This window comes from Pseudophryne corroboree (assembly GCF_028390025.1).
Source record: "Pseudophryne corroboree isolate aPseCor3 chromosome 3 unlocalized genomic scaffold, aPseCor3.hap2 SUPER_3_unloc_6, whole genome shotgun sequence".
Lineage (NCBI taxonomy): Eukaryota > Metazoa > Chordata > Amphibia > Anura > Myobatrachidae > Pseudophryne > Pseudophryne corroboree.
The window spans coordinates 912104-931949 of NW_026967552.1; the positions used below are offsets into that span (position 1 = coordinate 912104).

The window sequence follows — 19846 nt, forward strand, 5'->3', positions numbered from 1 at the left end:
GCATGCTACACAGCCAGGAAACCAGTGATGATATAAACTTAGACCCAGCAACGGGGAACACGATCCGACAGTGGCGTCCCCGTTGCTAGGCGCCGGCCGCACTGACGAGCGGACCCTCGGCGCCTAACAGTTACTTATACATTTCCACTTCTGTATATATAACGTATGGTGTAACTAGATCTGACTCCTGTCAATCTCACCAGTAATAATGTTACTTATACATTTCCCCTTCTGTATATGTGACGTATGGTGTAACTAGATCTGACTCCTGTCATTCTCACCAGTAATAATGTTACTTATACATTTCCCCTTCTGTATATGTAACGTATGGTGTAACTAGATCTGACTCCTGTCACTCTCACCAGTAATAATGTTACTTATACATTTCCCCTTCTGTATATGTAACGTATGGTGTAACTAGATCTGACTCCTGTCATTCTCACCAGTAATAATGTTACTTATACATTTCCCCTTCTGTATATGTAACGTATGGTGTAACTAGATCTGACTCCTGTCATTCTCACCAGTAATAATGATACTTATACAGCACTTTCCTCCCAATAGGACTCACAGAACTTTACATTCACATTTACACAGAGCACACGATACACAATAAGTAGAACAGAATAAAGACCTCAGCATGTTGGATGTATTATTTAAGAAGTGAAGGAACATTAATGAAACGAGTGAGTCACAGTCATCAGTCTGTTTGTGGAGGTCTCTTGGACTGTGCGAGGCAGCAGGTTCCATGGTCAGGGCTACAATGCTAAAATATCATCCTCAAATTAATTACTGGAGATTCTTGCATGGCAATGGTGATGAGATTAAAAAGGATCCTCACCTGTGTGAGGTCTATTGTGTGAAACAGAGCTGATTTACTTCTCACACTCAGAGCATGGATATGACCTCTAACTTGTGTGACTTCTCTGATGTGTAACAAGATTTGATTTCAGTGTAAAACAATTCCCACATTCAGAACATGAAAATGGTTTCTCACCTGTGTGGCTTCTCTGATGTGTAACAAGATTTGATTTCAGTGTAAAACATTTTCCACACTCAGAGCATGGAAATGGTTTCTCACCCGTGTGACTTCTCTGATGTGTAATCAGATTTGATTGCTGTGTAAAACATTTCCGACACTCAGGACATGAAAATGGTTTCTCACCTGTGTGACATCTCTGATGTGGAACAAGATGTGATTTATGTGCAAAACATTTCCCACATTCAGAACAGGAAAATGGTTTCTCACCTGTGTGACTTCTCTGATGTGTAACAAGATTTGATTTCAGTGTAAAACATTTCCCACATTCAGAACATGGAAATGGTTTCTCACCTGTATGACTTCTCTGATGTATAACAAGACTTGATTTCAGTGTAAAACATTTTCCACACTCAGAACATGGAAATGGTTTCTCAACTGTGTGACTTCTCTGATGTGTAATCAGATTTGATTGCTGTGTAAAACATTTCTGACACTCAGAACATGAAAATGGTTTCGCACCTTTGTGACTTCTCCGATGTGTAACAAGATCTGATTTATGTGCATAACATTTCCTACACTCAGAACATGAAAATAGTTTCGCACCTGTGTGACTTCTCCGATGTGTAACAAGATCTGATTTATGTGCAAAACATTTCGCACACTCAGAACATGGAAATGGTTTCTCACCTGTGTGACATCTCTGATGTTTAACAAGATGTGATTTGTATGTAAAACATTTCCCACACTCAGAACATGGGAATGGCCTCTCACCTGCCTTAGCTGTCTGATGGATAATAGGCTTTGTGTTCTGTGTAAAATATTTGGCATCTATAGAACAGGGAAACTCTGTATCTACTCTCAGAGCTGTAACAGATGCACCAATATCAGAGTGATCAGAAGAACATTTCCCAGGATCAGAGGGATCAGCTGATAGAGCTGGATGTATAATTGGGGTAATGGGGTTATCTCCTGGAGAATACTGTCTACTGTCATCATTTGTTTCACAATACGGGGATAACATTAGATGTCCTTCTGAGATATTCCTGCTTGTGTGTCCATCTGCTGGAAGTAAAATACATTATACACATATGAATTTTCATGAAACAAATTAAATATTGTATAGTTTATGTTCAAAAATGGCAAATTATTATAAATGAGTAGAGAAGACCCAGGATGTTACATGGTACATTATATAATTATGTAACCGACATTAACCAGTACTATAGTTCTGGCATTGCTTTTATGTTTAATTAAAAATACTAGGAAGCTTGGACTGGAGTATAATATACACTCAGAGTGTGGGGAGGAGACTGGTCAGATCTCTGGGCTCGTAACACACAGTGACATGATGTGAAGGGGAGAGCAGGAGTATAATAGGGGCTGATGGCTTCTGATGTATGAGATACACCAGAGAGTGTGGGGAGGAGACTGGTCAGATCTCTGGGCTCGTAACACACAGCGACATGATGCGAGGGGGAGAGTAGGAGTATAATAGGGGCTGATGGCTCCTGACGTGTGAGATACACCAGAGAGTATGGGGAGGAGACTGGTCAGATCTCTGGGCTGGTAACGCACAGTAACATGATGCGAGGGGAGAGCAGGAGTATAATAGGGGCTGACGTCTCCTGATGTATGAGATACACCAGAGTGTGGGGAGGAGACTGGTCATATCTCTGGGCAGGTAACACACAGTGACATGATGTGAGGGGGAGAGGAGGAGTATAATAGAGGCTGATGGCTCCTGACGTATGAGATACACCAGAGAGTGTGGGGAGGAGACTGGTCATATCTCTGGGCTGGTAACACACAGTGACATGATGTGAGGGGGAGAGTAGGAGTATAATAGAGGCTGATGGCTCCTGATGTATGAGATACACCAGAGTGTGGGGAGGAGACTGGTCATATCTCTGGGCTGGTAACACACAGTGACATGATGAGAGTGGAGAGCAGGAGTATAATAGAGTTTGATGGGCAGATACATTTCCCTCATTAGTTTGTAAAGACAGAGGAGAGTGTAGGATAAGAGATTGCTGTAGTGACTGTTAGGGTCTCCTGCCCTGTGCTGCCACGTTGTTGTGGCAACCGGGAGACAAGTGCTAGCGGAGTAACCTGAGCGCAGCTGATACTCCGGTTCGGGTCTTTTGCTGTGCAGTGGTTACAGGCTCTGTGCACGGCAGGGGATCCGGTGCTGGTTTTTGTGCTCACAGTCTGTGAGGTCTGAGTGGGGCGTGGACAGCACCTGCTTTATAAACCCTCTTCTCAGGTTAAGCAGATGCTGCTGAATCTTTGTTGGTTAGTCAGTTCCTGAAAGTTAGCCAGTACTGTGTAGCTTTGTATTTGTTGTTGCTTACTGCAAATAGGCCTGGGGATTTGGTACTACACTCTGCCAATCCAGACCTAGCAGTAAGACTGGAGTCGGTCGTTTAACTTGCTGGGGTTCTTTTGCTACTCTGTGAACTTAGCAAGTTTGCGGCTGTATTCTCAGACTTGCCTGCCAAAATCCTTTCTCACTGTGCAAGGTGTTCAGGTGTCAGTAAGCTGAACCTGTGCACTGCAAGTGAGGATTAGGATTGTGGAGACTCTCCTTGTGTCTATTATTCCATCTCTGACCAAGGAGTTTACTGCCACACCCGTTGATAACCCTTTAGGGTTTTGCTGTTGCACTTAGCAACAGCATTTCGGGTTCTCTACGTATTAAAACACAACATCTTGCTTTTTCCCATCTGAGCATTCCTAATACTAGGGAGACACCCAGTTTCTTAGCCTCTGGGCTTCTCTGTTCACTTTGTGTTTATTTTGTTACCCTATCACCTTCTGTGTACGTAATGTCATATTCCCCAGTCTACAGATGTGGATAAAACCACAGGGAACCAGCGCTCAAACCCTATTTGTAGTGGTGAGTGATACGGTTATAAAGTGAAGCTAAAATCAATAATGAAAAAGCAGGTAATATACTTAAGGTTGTTTATTCTAAGATGCTGAGATACTTTCTTTCCCAACAGGTATAAATTCGGTTTAAAAGTCAATCAGTGATTGGGGCACGCTCCTGGTTTGAGCTTAAATTCTGAAGTGCAAGGTTCAATTGAAAGAACAAATGCTGTAATCTTTGTAAAGTCGAAAAAAAGAAAAAGAAAAATGCCACAAAAAAATATTAATGATAATATGTACTAAAGTCCAAACGGTTTACAAGTCTATACAGACAACGGCGTCCCGCTAATCTGTGCTCTGAAGTGAAGGATTCTCTTGTGAAGTGATGAACAGTTGACAGCGGTAGTGTATGCTTTGGTTAGAGTGGAGAATAAGGACCCTGGACTGGCGCTATTCCTCCTGCAGCACGTCCCACAGTAGAGCGCCCGAATCAGGCCCGCTCTGTGGGGCCGCTGACCTGGGGTGTGCGCCTGTCACAGAGGCGAAGTGGACCCGGCCGGGGCTCTCCGAGCGGCTGGCCGCGCCTCTCCTCCTCCTACAGGGACTTACCTTCTCCCTTCCCCTCCGCCTTCCACTCTCCTCTGTCTCGGGCTTCTTCCGTCGCCTGGCAACCGGTTGCTTCCGGAACTCCGGATCACGTGACCGGATGGTTTGCGGAAAGGATTAGCAGTACTGTCCTTCTTTGTAGTGAATATTCGTCCTCAGTCCAATGTAGTATAGATGGGTAGCTCCAACGCGTTTCGACCTGTTAGGGTCTTCCTCTGGGAGTCATTTGTGTGTTTAGGTTGCAGGAATTTAAGGTGTCCTGATAGGGTGGGATCAATTCCCATTGGTCCTCTGATCTGGCTTTGTGATTGGCTCACAGCTTGTCAATCGAGGTTTATGGGAGGATGTGACATCATCACAGTGCTTTAGAGTGTGCCCAGTATTATCTGGCTTTGTGATTGGCTCACAGCTTGTCAATCGAAGTTTATGGGAGGATGTGACATCATCACAGTGCTTTAGAGTGTGCCCAGTATTATCTGGCTTTGTGATTGGCTCACAGCTTGTCAATCAAAGTTTATGGGAGGATGTGACATCATCACAGTGCTTTAGAGTGTGCCCAGTATCGTCTGGCTTTGTGATTGGCTCACAGCTTGTCAATCAAAGTTTATGGGAGGATGTGACATCATCACAGTGCTTTAGAGTGTGCCCAGTATTGAAAAAAGGAAAATAATGGAAAAATATATCCGTAGTGAAAAGGATACATATAAAGTTACAATATAGCAGTTATATGAATCAATCTTGCAGAATGGTGTTAATACTCAAAATAATGAACCTTGGGATATTTTGAGGCTATGTTCAAAAGCATGAGAATAATGATTAACCCTCTACAGCATTAACCAATGCCTGTCACTACTTTGATGTGAGAATGTCATAGAATAGTGAATGTAGCTGCTGTTGAATTGACTTGAAATGGGATATGTCTTCATTTGCATATGACAGACCTAATTTCGTTGTCAATGTTGAGCCCTTTGGGGGCCAGTGTCCCTAAATTAATCATCATGCACAGTTCTTCCTTATTGATTCTGGAGATGTAATCACCTCCTCTCCAGTTCTTTTTGACCTCTTTTACACCAGTGAACTTAAGTAGAGCAGGGTTTGAGTTGTGAAACTCTTTGAAATGTTGGGATAATGGGTGGTCTTCTGTGCCTTTCCTAATGTTGCGTACGTGTTCCCCAATTCTGACTTTCAGTGGTCGTATTGTTCTTCCTACGTATTGTTTAACACATGGGCATTGGAGGATGTATATAATGCCCTTGCTGTGGCATGTCAACCTATTCCTTATCTTATACTCATGTGTATTCGCCTCAGATATTATGCTATATGTTGGTGTAGTACTCCTGGAATTGGTTACCTTACAACCTACACATGTCCCGCAATGGAAAAACCCTCCTTTGCTATGTGAGCCATCAATGGTAGTCTGTGTGGTGTTTGTCGGAGGTATGCAGCTATGTATAAGTTTTTGTTTAATGTCTGGAGCTTTTTTGTATACTACCTTAGGATTCTGTGGTAGTATCTCTGCCAAGGTGTCATCTTGTAGTAAAATTGGCCAGTGTTGTATACATCACAAAACACGACCAAAGAACAGAACCAAAGGTACACAAAAACAATGGCATACTAACATTACAAACAAGGTGACAGCGGACAACATTCAGAAACCAGGAAATCCCAGGACACCCGTTTACAAAAGATTAAGATTAACATATCAACAGTACATGACAAAGTTATACTCAAAAACCCCCAAAGAAACTTGCAAGAATCTACAACATAAGACAATCGACACATCACTGGATTCCACTACCAGTACAGACTGTGACACTTCCTTCTCTGTATACGACATTGAAGAGGAAATACCACACGAACTAGCGAGACACTCTCTAGAACAAGGGTGGCTGGACACTGAGTTAGCAGCACTTAACTCCTTACCTCTACACATAGACCAAACCGAAAAGAACACACTCACCGCTACAATTAACATTGAGTCAGCAGAGGTTGGCACATTACTCCAATGTGCAGATCAGGATTTTTTAGGAACAATGACAGACCGCATCTACCAGGAAGGGTCTGTCATAACACACAACAAATCATCGAAAAGGAAACTGTCAGAACCAGACGAGGATGCAGGGGAGGACAAAAAAGGCAGACACGGGCCGTGACTAACACTGACAAGAAAGGACAAGGGATTTTCAACCTTAGTAACGTCATCTTAGACACTCACCAAGTTAGTGCCCTGGATAAGGGAATCAAATTTGCACCAACTAGATCACTCAATAAATTTGAAACCTACATGGACATCCAAAAATTCACCCGCAAACTGACACTCAAGAAATTTTTTCATAAGACACCGATACCGCAACATAAACCCACCAGCAATGACCCATTTGTACATACCAGTTTAAAACCCAAATCACAGTTCTATCCCAGCTACATGACGGGCAACCACATAGCCACATTTACCAGCATGGTGGAAAAGGACATCATGAAACTAGATAGACAGAATCCCAGGCCCAGACAATTGAACATGACCAATAAGGAAAGGAGAGCCATCTCTGATCTAAGTAAAAATACTGATATAATCATAAAGCCAGCTGATAAGGGAGGGGGGATAGTACTTCTCAATAAAGCGGACTACATGGAGGAGGCCAATAGGATCCTTAATGACACTAACACCTATAAGAAACTTAAAGGAGACCCCACAACCTTGTTCAAACAACAATTACAAACTCTACTCAAAGAGGGACTAGACATAGGCATTCTATCCACACAGGAACACACTTACCTGGATACACAACATCCCATAATACCGGTATTTTATTACTTACCAAAAATTCATAAACATCCTACCAAACCACCAGGTAGACCTATTATTTCCGGCATAGGTTCCATCAGTTCCAATCTATCACAGTACATTGACACTTTCCTGCAGCCGTATGTTAAACAGCAAAAATCGTACCTCAAAGATACCACGGACATCCTACAGAAACTGCAATCTATTTCATGGGAAGACAATTATTGGCTAGCTACAAGCGATGTAACATCCTTGTACTCAGTTATAGATCACACACAGGGACGACGTAGCATACAACATTTCCTAGACAACGACCCAGACATGAAGATAGAACAGCGGGAATTCATTCTAGGAGGAATAGACTACATACTGACTCACAACTATGTCTGGTTCGATAACGATTTCTTTCTGCAAACCACAGGGACCGCCATGGGGACGAGATTTGCGCCAAGTTACGCAAACCTCTTTATGAGTAAATGGGAAGACGACATCATATGGTCAGACCCAGACCTTGGCGCAAATCTCGTCCTCTGGACCAGGTATATAGATGATGTCTTTTTCATCTGGAAAGGGGACGAACAATCACTTGAGAGCTTTCTATCACATCTCAACAACAATGACCGCAATCTGCAATTCACCTCACATTACAGTCAAGAAAAGGTGGAATTTCTAGATCTCAATATCTTTGTAAAGGAAGGGACGTTGCACACCAACACATTCAATAAAGCAGTTGATGTAAATAGCTTTATACTAGCCTCAAGTGGACATCATCCTACCTGGCTCAACGGTATCCCGATGGGCCAGTTTAAAAGACTTAGACGCAACTGCTCTAGGCTAAATGATTACGACACACAGGGACACACCCTGAGTGAAAGATTCAAAGAGAAAAATTATCACCCTGACTTGGTAAAAAGGGCCTTTGACACAGTTCGAGCAAATGATCGCTCAACACTTTTGGACTACAAGGACAAATCTGCACAAAAAAATATGACTGAAGGACCTATATTCATCACACAATATTCTGACCAGGCACATAAAGTCAAGAAGATCCTCAAAAAACACTGGCCAATTTTACTACAAGATGACACCTTGGCAGAGATACTACCACAGAATCCTAAGGTAGTATACAAAAAAGCTCCAGACATTAAACAAAAACTTATACATAGCTGCATACCTCCGACAAACACCACACAGACTACCATTGATGGCTCACATAGCAAAGGAGGGTTTTTCCATTGCGGGACATGTGTAGGTTGTAAGGTAACCAATTCCAGGAGTACTACACCAACATATAGCATAATATCTGAGGCGAATACACATGAGTATAAGATAAGGAATAGGTTGACATGCCACAGCAAGGGCATTATATACATCCTCCAATGCCCATGTGTTAAACAATACGTAGGAAGAACAATACGACCACTGAAAGTCAGAATTGGGGAACACGTACGCAACATTAGGAAAGGCACAGAAGACCACCCATTATCCCAACATTTCAAAGAGTTTCACAACTCAAACCCTGCTCTACTTAAGTTCACTGGTGTAAAAGAGGTCAAAAAGAACTGGAGAGGAGGTGATTACATCTCCAGAATCAATAAGGAAGAACTGTGCATGATGATTAATTTAGGGACACTGGCCCCCAAAGGGCTCAACATTGACAACGAAATTAGGTCTGTCATATGCAAATGAAGACATATCCCATTTCAAGTCAATTCAACAGCAGCTACATTCACTATTCTATGACATTCTCACATCAAAGTAGTGACAGGCATTGGTTAATGCTGTAGAGGGTTAATCATTATTCTCATGCTTTTGAACATAGCCTCAAAATATCCCAAGGTTCATTATTTTGAGTATTAACACCATTCTGCAAGATTGATTCATATAACTGCTATATTGTAACTTTATATGTATCCTTTTCACTACGGATATATTTTTCCATTATTTTCCTTTTTTCAATACTGGGCACACTCTAAAGCACTGTGATGATGTCACATCCTCCCATAAACTTTGATTGACAAGCTGTGAGCCAATCACAAAGCCAGACGATACTGGGCACACTCTAAAGCACTGTGATGATGTCACATCCTCCCATAAACTTTGATTGACAAGCTGTGAGCCAATCACAAAGCCAGATAATACTGGGCACACTCTAAAGCACTGTGATGATGTCACATCCTCCCATAAACTTCGATTGACAAGCTGTGAGCCAATCACAAAGCCAGATAATACTGGGCACACTCTAAAGCACTGTGATGATGTCACATCCTCCCATAAACTTCGATTGACAAGCTGTGAGCCAATCACAAAGCCAGATCAGAGGACCAATGGGAATTGATCCCACCCTATCAGGACACCTTAAATTCCTGCAACCTAAACACACAAATGACTCCCAGAGGAAGACCCTAACAGGTCGAAACGCGTTGGAGCTACCCATCTATACTACATTGGACTGAGGACGAATATTCACTACAAAGAAGGACAGTACTGCTAATCCTTTCCGCAAACCATCCGGTCACGTGATCCGGAGTTCCGGAAGCAACCGGTTGCCAGGCGACGGAAGAAGCCCGAGACAGAGGAGAGTGGAAGGCGGAGGGGAAGGGAGAAGGTAAGTCCCTGTAGGAGGAGGAGAGGCGCGGCCAGCCGCTCGGAGAGCCCCGGCCGGGTCCACTTCGCCTCTGTGACAGGCGCACACCCCAGGTCAGCGGCCCCACAGAGCGGGCCTGATTCGGGCGCTCTACTGTGGGACGTGCTGCAGGAGGAATAGCGCCAGTCCAGGGTCCTTATTCTCCACTCTAACCAAAGCATACACTACCGCTGTCAACTGTTCATCACTTCACAAGAGAATCCTTCACTTCAGAGCACAGATTAGCGGGACGCCGTTGTCTGTATAGACTTGTAAACCGTTTGGACTTTAGTACATATTATCATTAATATTTTTTTGTGGCATTTTTCTTTTTCTTTTTTTCGACTTTACAAAGATTACAGCATTTGTTCTTTCAATTGAACCTTGCACTTCAGAATTTAAGCTCAAACCAGGAGCGTGCCCCAATCACTGATTGACTTTTAAACCGAATTTATACCTGTTGGGAAAGAAAGTATCTCAGCATCTTAGAATAAACAACCTTAAGTATATTACCTGCTTTTTCATTATTGATTTTAGCTTCACTTTATAACCGTATCACTCACCACTACAAATAGGGTTTGAGCGCTGGTTCCCTGTGGTTTTATCCACATCTGTATACTTACCATTTAAGGGGGGGTGGGACACCCCTCATTACCAGCAGCACAGCCCGCCTCAGATTAACACCTCAGTGCGCAGAGAACCCATTTCTGTATATTCCCCAGTCTGTCTGTGAGTTCATTTGTTTTGCATCCCTCTCCGTTCAGACACCAGTATATTCCTGCAGGCACTGGTGTGCATAACAGTTCAGACACCAGTACATTCCTGCAGGCACTGGTGTGCATAACAGTGACTGAGCAAGGAGAATATGTGACTCTTTTCTGTATTAAGTGTTTATTACTCACCTGTGCTGATATATGTAGGGATTTTCTCCTCCTTACACTTCTGATCACCTCTCACATACGTCTCTTCTTCTCCTTCTATATCTTCTGCCTTTATATCAGTCACATATGTCTCTTCTTCTCCCTCTATATGTTCTGCCTTTATATCAGTCACATACGTCTCTTCTTCTCCCTCTATATCTTCTGCCTTTATATCAGTCACACACGTCTCTTCTTCTCCCTCTATATCTTCTGCCTTTATATCTGACAGACCTTGTACCTATATAACCCCAAAAAACAATATATAACACTTATAGGCCCTACAAACTGGACGATTTTTAAAAAAGATATGAACGAGAACTCGTTCATATCTTTCAGTGTGGAGGCTCCAGCGATGAACGATGCGCGTCCCCGCGCTCGTTCATCGCTGGTCCCCCGTCGGCTGTACATGCAGGCCAATATGGACGATCTCGTCCATAGTTGCCTGCAGTTCTATGGAGCCGCGTGACGGGGGGAGTGAAGAAACTTCACTCCCCCCGTCACTGCCCCCCCGCCGCCGGGTCACTCGTCGGCCGTATTCCCCGGCGGGCAGCCCCCCCCGCCGCCGGGTCACTCGTCGGCCGTATTCGCCGTCGGGCAGCTCGGCGGCGAGTCGGCCAGTGTGTAGGGCCCTTTACATAGAGTCAAATGAAGTGGAGGTGAAGTAGGATAACACACACGCATCTTTTTTACAGATCATACAGCAAGGATGGGAAACCTTTGGCCCTCCAGCTGTTAATGAACTACACATACCAGCATGCCCTGCAAGTTTTGCAACTTGGTCATGCTAAAACTGTTGCAGAGCATGCTGGGATGTATACAAAAGGCAAAAATAATACCCCCCCTGCGCTGGGAAATGTCACTGCAGCAATTAAGTATATGCTCCGGAGTTATCAACCGGAGAAAGAAACAGACATGTAATATATAGATATATACAAAAATACGCTATGACACTGGGTATGGACAAAGAAAAAAAGTTCTCACAGTTCTAATCACGATGTTTCCGAGAGTTTTTCTCCGGTCCAAAGGTGTATATAGGAAAAAATAAAAAGGACAAAATTTCCAATGTGTAGTAGTTCTTTACAACGTGATAGGAATTATGTTGCAGGAGTATGAGATATATGTTATCCCTTCTTCCGTGTCCATAAAGAATATTCTGGGGCCACCCGGAAAGTGTGTGGGGCAAAGTTGAATACTCAATGCTCACTTCTTGCTTACTTCAATTGATCTCTGGAGACTCCTATAAAGGTATCTTTGACAACTTCTATGGGTCTGATTCCTCTCTTTGATAGAGATCTAGTTGTCTGCGGCAGATCTCCAGGATATGTGAAGAAAATCATACAAGAAGAGAAAACCAATGTGTAGTATTTCTAAGGAACCCCTCGTTATAAGTTGAATTAAAAGAAGGGAGTATGAACCTAATTAATAGGTGTAAAAATATGAAGGGACCACCCGAACGTGAAATGATACGGGGTATAACTGTCAGATGCTCACTCTTAGGCTTACATCTGGACAGATGTGACGACACATATAAAGGTATCTTTATAACTCGAAATAGATGTTCAAAATGTCACGCTTACACGTGTTCTTACTTGAAGCGTATATTGCAAACTCCCATCAAGGTTTCTTTCAAAAAAATTTCCTGTCTGTATTCAAATTTCACCCGTAGACGTGCTCATATCAAAAATGAGTTTTATTCCAGTTCTAGATTCCACAGTGGAATCTAGAACTGGAATAAAACTCATTTTTGATATGAGCACGTCTACGGGTGAAATTTGAATACAGACAGGAAATTTTTTTGAAAGAAACCTTGATGGGAGTTTGCAATATACGCTTCAAGTAAGAACACGTGTAAGCGTGACATTTTGAACATCTATTTCGAGTTATAAAGATACCTTTATATGTGTCGTCACATCTGTCCAGATGTAAGCCTAAGAGTGAGCATCTGACAGTTATACCCCGTATCATTTCACGTTCGGGTGGTCCCTTCATATTTTTACACCTATTAATTAGGTTCATACTCCCTTCTTTTAATTCAACTTATAACGAGGGGTTCCTTAGAAATACTACACATTGGTTTTCTCTTCTTGTATGATTTTCTTCACATATCCTGGAGATCTGCCGCAGACAACTAGATCTCTATCAAAGAGAGGAATCAGACCCATAGAAGTTGTCAAAGATACCTTTATAGGAGTCTCCAGAGATCAATTGAAGTAAGCAAGAAGTGAGCATTGATTATTCAACTTTGCCCCACACACTTTCCGGGTGGCCCCAGAATATTCTTTATGGACACGGAAGAAGGGATAACATATATCTCATACTCCTGCAACATAATTCCTATCACGTTGTAAAGAACTACTACACATTGGAAATTTTGTCCTTTTTATTATTTTTTCCTATATACACCTTTGGACCGGAGAAAAACTCTCGGAAACATCGTGATTAGAACTGTGAGAACTTTTTTTCTTTGTCCATACCCAGTGTCATAGCGCATTTTTGTATATATCTATATATTACATGCTGGGATGTGTAGTTCAACAACAGCAGTAGAGCCGAAGGTTCCCCATCCCTGTCATTTAGAGACAGTCACTTTGGTATATGGGTGAGACCCTAAATCCCACCTACCTGATCCTCCTGTGGGATCCTGTGATTCTCCTCTGTACAGTCCTTGGAATACAGAGGACGGGGACATCTCTCTTGGGTATCTCTGTTACTGGGCCCATCTGTAGGAGACACACAGTGACTGAGTACAGTGTATATATGTGATTATCAGATGATGTGTGTATATAGGGGCCCCCATACCTGCTCTCCCCTGTACAATACATGACAGTCTCCTCTTACCCAGTGATGTGAGGGGCCGGTGATTCTCCATAATCACGTCTTTGTACAGACCCCTGTGTTCCTCTATATACTCCCCCTCCTGCATGGAGACATAGACAGAGACATCCTGACACCTTATAGGAACGTAACACACACAGTGATACAGTCATCACCCAGACACATCCCCTGGTGTTATTGTATAATGCACCATTCCCAGCAGTCACCTCTCCAGTCATCACACAGACACATCCCCTGGTGTTACTGTATAATGTCCCATTCCCAGCAGTCACCTCTCCAGTCATCACCCAGACACATCCCATGGTGTTACTGTATACTGTCCCATTCCCAGCAGTCACCTCTCCAGTCATCACCCAGACACATCCCCTGGTGTTACTGTATAATGCCCCATTCCCGGCAGTCACTTTTCCAGTCATCACCCAGACACATCCCCTGGTGTTACTGTATAATGCCCCATTCCCGACAGTCACCTCTCCAGTCATCACCCAGACATATCCCCTGGTGTTACTGTATAATACCCCATTCCCAGCAGTCACCTCTCCAGTAATCACCAAGACACATCCCCTGGTGTTATGGTATAATACCCCATTCTCAGCAGTCACCTCTCCAGTAATCACCAAGACACATCCCCTGGTGTTACTGTATAATGCCCCATTCCCAGCGGTCACCTCTCCAGTCATCACCCAGATACGTCCCCTGGTGTTAATGTATAATGTCCCATTCCCAGCAGTCACCTCTCCAGTCATCACCCAGATATGTCCCCTGGTGTTACTGTATAATGTCCCATTCCCAGCAGTCACCTCTCCAGTCATCACCCAGACACATCCCCTGGTGTTACTGTATAATGTCCCAGTACCAGCAGTCACCTCTCCAGTCATCACCCAGACACATTCCCTGGTGTTACTGTATAATGTCCCATTCCCAGCAGTCACCTCTCCAGTCATGACCCAGACACATCCCCTGGTGTTACTGTATAATGCCCCATTCCCAGCACTCACCACCCAGACACATCCCCTGGTGTTACTGTATAATGCCCCTTTCCCAGCGGTCACCTCTCCAGTCATCACCCGACACATTCCCTGGTGTTACTGTATAATGCCCCATTCCCAGCAGTCACCTCTCCAATTATCACCCAGACAGATTCCCTGGTGTTATTGTATAATGCCCAATTCCCAGCAGTCACCTCTCCAGTCATCATCCGGACACATCCCCTGGTGTTACTGTATAATGCCCCATTCCGAGCAGTCACCTCTCCAGTCATCACCCACACATCCCCCGGTGTTACTGTATAATGCCCCATTCTCAGCAGTCACCTCTCCAGTCATCACCCGGACACATCCCCTGGTGTTACTGTATAATGCCCCATTCCTAGCAGTCACCTCTCCAGTCATCACCCAGACATGTCCCCTGCTGTTACTGTATAATGTCCCACTCCCGGCAGTCACCTCTCCAGTCATCACCCAGACACGTCCCCTGGTGTTACTGTATAATGCTCCATTCCCGGCAGTCACCTCTCCAGTCATCACCCAGACACGTTCCCTGGTGTTACTGTATAATGCCCCATTCCCAGCAGTCACCTCTCCAGTCATCACCCAGACATATCTCCAGGTGTTAGTGTATAATGTCCCATTCTCAGCAGTCACCTCTCCAGTCATCACCCAGACACATCCCCCGGTGTTTCTGTATAATACCCCATTCCCAGCAGTCACCTCTCCAGTCAGCAGCTGAATTATCTTTTTGGCGAGTTCCAGGATCTTCTGGTCATTGTGTCTCTCATGTATCAGTGAGTGAGGAGGCACCGTGATGGGGTTCTGAATCCTGCTCAGTCCTCCTGACACAAGGGGACAGCTGCTGGGTGTCTTACACTCATTGGATGTCTTCACTACTGTGTAATCCTGTGTAACGAGGGAAACATCAAATACCAATTAATACACTCCCAGATCCCCCTAACCTCCCCAGTCATGTCCCTATATCACTATAGATAGAAGTGACGTTACTGTGACACTCCCAGATTCCCTCACCCCCCCAGTCATGTCCCAGTATTATTACTATAGATATAAGTGATGTCACTGTGATGCTCCTATTCCCTTACCTCCCCAGTCATGTATCTGTATTAGTACTACAGATATAAGTGACGTCACTGTGATACTCCCAGATCCCCTCACCTCCCCAGTCATGTCCCTGTATTATTACTATAGATATAAGTTATGTCACTGTGACACTCCCAGATCCCCTCACCTCCCCAGTCATGTCCCTGTATTATTACTATAGATATAAATGATGTCACTGTGACGCTCCCAGATCCCCTCACCTCCCCAGCCTTGTACCTGTATTATTACTATAGATATAAGTTATGTCACTGTGACACTCCCAGATCCCCTCACCTCCCCAGTCATGTCCCTGTATTATTACTATAGATATAAATGATGTCACTGTGACACTCCCAGATCCCCTCACCCTCACCTCCCCAGTCAGCAGGTAGATGATCTTCAGGGTGATTTTTATTATCCTCTTAGTCTTGTGACTCTTGTCTGAGTCCATCCTCAGTGATTCAGAGAGAATACAGAAAATGCAAATTGCAATAAAGACAGCTGGAGTGCCTATGAATAAATATACACAACACAGATTACACATGTAACATGGTAAAATGGGATTTTGGTACTTACCGATAAATCCTTTTCTCGGAGTCCATAGGGGATACTGGGGTGCAGTTTACAGTGGGGTATAAACGTGGTCCATGGAGCCGATGCACAATATTTTTTTTAGTCTGTGTGTGCTAGCTCCTCCCCTCTATGCCCCTCCCCATTATACCAGCTAAGATAACTGTTCCCGATAAGAGACGGAACATAACTGGAGAGAAGATATATAACATAAAATAGAACATACCAAAGAAAACTGGAATAGAACCAGAACAAAACTGGAAGCAAAGTGTAACAGCCGGCAGAGAACCAACACACAACATGAACAATCGTGCAGAAAGAACAGTACAGTGTGCGCACCCAGTATCACATATGGACTCCGAGAAAAGGATTTATCGGTAAGTACCAAAATCCCATTTTCTCTTACATCCATAGGGGATGCTGGGGTGCAGTTTACAGTGGGGACGTCCCAGAGCTCCCATCACGGGTGGGAGTGTGCTGTTACCTCTGCAAGACCAAACTGAGCGTCAGATGATGTCAAGGAGCCCGCTTGGAAGCTGGCCACCCTAACTTGATAGCAGCATACAGAACGAAGAAGGAGGCCGAATCTTTAATAGTGGCCATCTTCTCCACATTGATGCAAAGAGCCCGCACCACATACAGTGTCCGCTAAACTGATGAGGTATCTCTAAGAACAAGCACCCCTTTTGGCCCTGTCAGCATGAAAGATGAGATATGGAGACAACTCACTCAAATCCAACAATCTCCTAGCAGATGCCAAGCCAGAAGAGTAACGGTCTTCCAGGTGAGATATGTGAAATCCGTAGTCTTTAACGTTTCCAAATTTGAAGAATTGAGCACAGCAAGACACACAAGGTGCAGTTGGAGAAGTGAATGGAGGCTGGAGGTGTAGAATCCCCTGCAGGAATGTCTGACGTCTGGGCTGAAACCTGTACGTTAAGTGAACCCAGTCGCAAGGACGCATCTAACCCTGCCTGCAGGAATTTAAAAAGACTTCACCAACCGAAAAGCAGGAGGCGGATACTGGCTCTATTTACAGATGGAGACACTCTCATCTGAGGCAGCTCCATCGCAGGCGTACACTCCCGACGTGACTAGGCAATCTAGTGAATGGGGCGCGTCTCTGTCTAGTGAATGGGGCGCGTCTCTGTCTAGTGGGGCGCGTCTCCGTCTAGTGGATGGAGCATGGGAGCATCTGTACATCAAATGAAATACCGCTTCCAGTTGCTATAGTAGTGCTTAGAAGTGACCTCCTTCCTGGCACTGATTATAGTGGGAATCGTCGTCGTAGGTATACACTTCTTTAAGTGACATGCCCAGGACTAGAACCTATGACCTATTACTCTGGAAGTAGTCACCTTACTTATGGGGTTATCTGCTTTTAGCTAGTACTGTCTTTCCAACAGCTACTTCATCAAACGTTGCCACTATAAGACCGGATAAAAGAAAAGATCCTACTGAAGCAGGTCCTCTTGAAGTGGTAATGGACAGGGGTCGTCGACCAAAAGTAGTGAAGGATTGTGTAGCACGGCCTGCGAGGCCAATCTGGATCCATGAGGATTGCCAGAACTCTCCCCGTCTTCGCTGATGAAAGAAGAGGAAACTGGTAGACTCTCTGAAAAGTTCAGGGAGTCATTAGGGTATCCACCAATATTGCCTCTGGGGCTCTTGTCCTGGAGCAGTATCTTTAAAGATTCCTATTTAGCTGAGCCATCAATGTTGGAACCCCCACTCCTCCGGATGTAAATCTGCAGAGGAAATTCGCCTCCTAATAGTTGACTCATGGTATGAAGATAGACAAAATAGTTTCGGCGTACCTCTCTGCTCAGTAGAAGATCTTGACATCCAGTCTCATAGCAGCTCTGCTTTTTGTTCTGCCCCGACGGTTGACGTATGCCACGGCCGTGGCATTGTCGGACTGAACTTTAAACACGCCGACCCTGTAGCCCGGGAAACGCCTGCTCTGGTGCGTTGAATATCACCCTCAGTTGCAATATGTATATCTGGAGTGTGGTTTTTGATCTGGGCCAGTGACCCTGGAACTGAGAGCCCTGTGTTACCAAACCCAAGACCCGGAGATAATGGGCAGAAGCACCCAGTTCAATGTTAAAGGAGCGACCCTCTAGCAGAGGGATGGGGAACCATTGGCCCTCCAGCTGTTGTTGAACTATACATCCCAGCATACCTTGCAATACTTTTAGCATGGCCAAAGAGCAAAACCGTAGTAGGACATGCTGGGATGTGTAGTTCAACAACAGCTGGAGGGCCAAAGGTCCTCTATCCTTACTCTAGCAGAAGTGGTGTCACCACCACCACAGAGACAGTCGTGTCTGAGGAGCTAGGCGTATTATTTGAGGCATGTGCAGGTGTGACCCGGGCCAGTCGGAGATCCAACTGGAATGTCCGGGAGAGAAGGAGCCATACTGAAATCGCCTCGTAGGATGCGACCATCTGGCCGCGGAGGCGGATGCAAAGATGAATGGAGACCATAAAATGACAATATATCACAAATAGCGCAGACACAAATAGGAAATGTCCTCACATTGAGGTGAGTTTTGTACATATCCAGTATACTGTGTAACACCCCTTCTAGGCTTCAATGCAGTCCAGTAGTTGTACATTTCCAGTATTCTCCCACTCCACCGTTCAATATCTCAAGCAGAAAGAGAGGGACATAGAGCAATACAACCAGATGTAAAAGGGGAACAATATTTATTGCATTGCACTCACAAGAACACAGATAAAAAGGCGTGTAACCACTATGGTGGACGGGGGATCGTCACATATGCAGTTACCCTCCCAGATGTATTCAGAGCTCCGGAACTGTCACACCACCACCGGGTATTCAAGCAGCTGGACGATCCCTGATCAGTCAGTCACCATGCCTGAAGCTTTTCGGACAAATGTCCTTCCTGTTGCTCCAATGTCCTGTTTGCTGCATTTGTGATACATAGTTTTATGTTCTGTTATAGACCGGTGAATGGTCTTTTTATCACAAGGGCCGCACTGCAGGTGTAGCGTGATCATTAATCCATTTTTTATTGTTATGGAGACCTGACATGTCCGGAGGACCAACCGTACCATGGCTTGAATAGCCTGGGCCTTATAGTGGAGAAGGAATTCCATCTGTGATAGGGTGTTCAGTATCATTCGGAGAAACTGAAGTCTCTGGCTGGTTTCTAAATGAGACTTCTGGAGATCTAGGCTTGCACCTTGTTGAATAAGCAGACCTTGTTATACTGTGAAGAAGTTTTCCTGGAGGGGCGCTTTTATGAGCAGATCATCCAGGTATGGATGAATATTTACCCCTTTGTATTCTGAGTCGAAAAATCAGATCCGCTATTACCTCCGTGAAGACCCTCGGGCTGTTGAGAGGTCAAAGGGCAGTGTCTGGATCCAACATTGAGAGTTCTTTGAGGCAAACCGTAGGAGTACTTTATGTGTAGGTCAGATTGGGAAGTGGAGATATACGAGTTCTTAAAATCAAAGACACCAAGAACTCAGACTCCTCCTAGGCCACAATTACCACCCTTAGTGAATCCTCTTGAATCCAAAGACTATTAG

At 44.4% G+C, this 19846-nt stretch overlaps 1 protein-coding gene across 1 annotated transcript in view; it reads right to left on the reverse strand.

Moving 5' to 3' along the window:
• Window positions 1-629: 629 nt before the first annotated feature.
• Window positions 630-19846, reverse strand: part of LOC134984530 (oocyte zinc finger protein XlCOF22-like) — a 35848-nt gene continuing 16631 nt past the window's right edge. The window contains exons 2-7 of the mRNA XM_063950094.1: window positions 16086-16222; window positions 15332-15517; window positions 13626-13704; window positions 13410-13507; window positions 10770-11025; window positions 630-2041 (exon numbers count right to left, since the gene is read on the reverse strand). Coding sequence (XP_063806164.1) covers window positions 909-2041; window positions 10770-11025; window positions 13410-13507; window positions 13626-13704; window positions 15332-15517; window positions 16086-16163 — 1830 coding nt within the window. The 5' untranslated portion in view covers window positions 16164-16222 and the 3' untranslated portion in view covers window positions 630-908. The remainder of the gene's footprint in view (window positions 2042-10769; window positions 11026-13409; window positions 13508-13625; window positions 13705-15331; window positions 15518-16085; window positions 16223-19846) is intronic.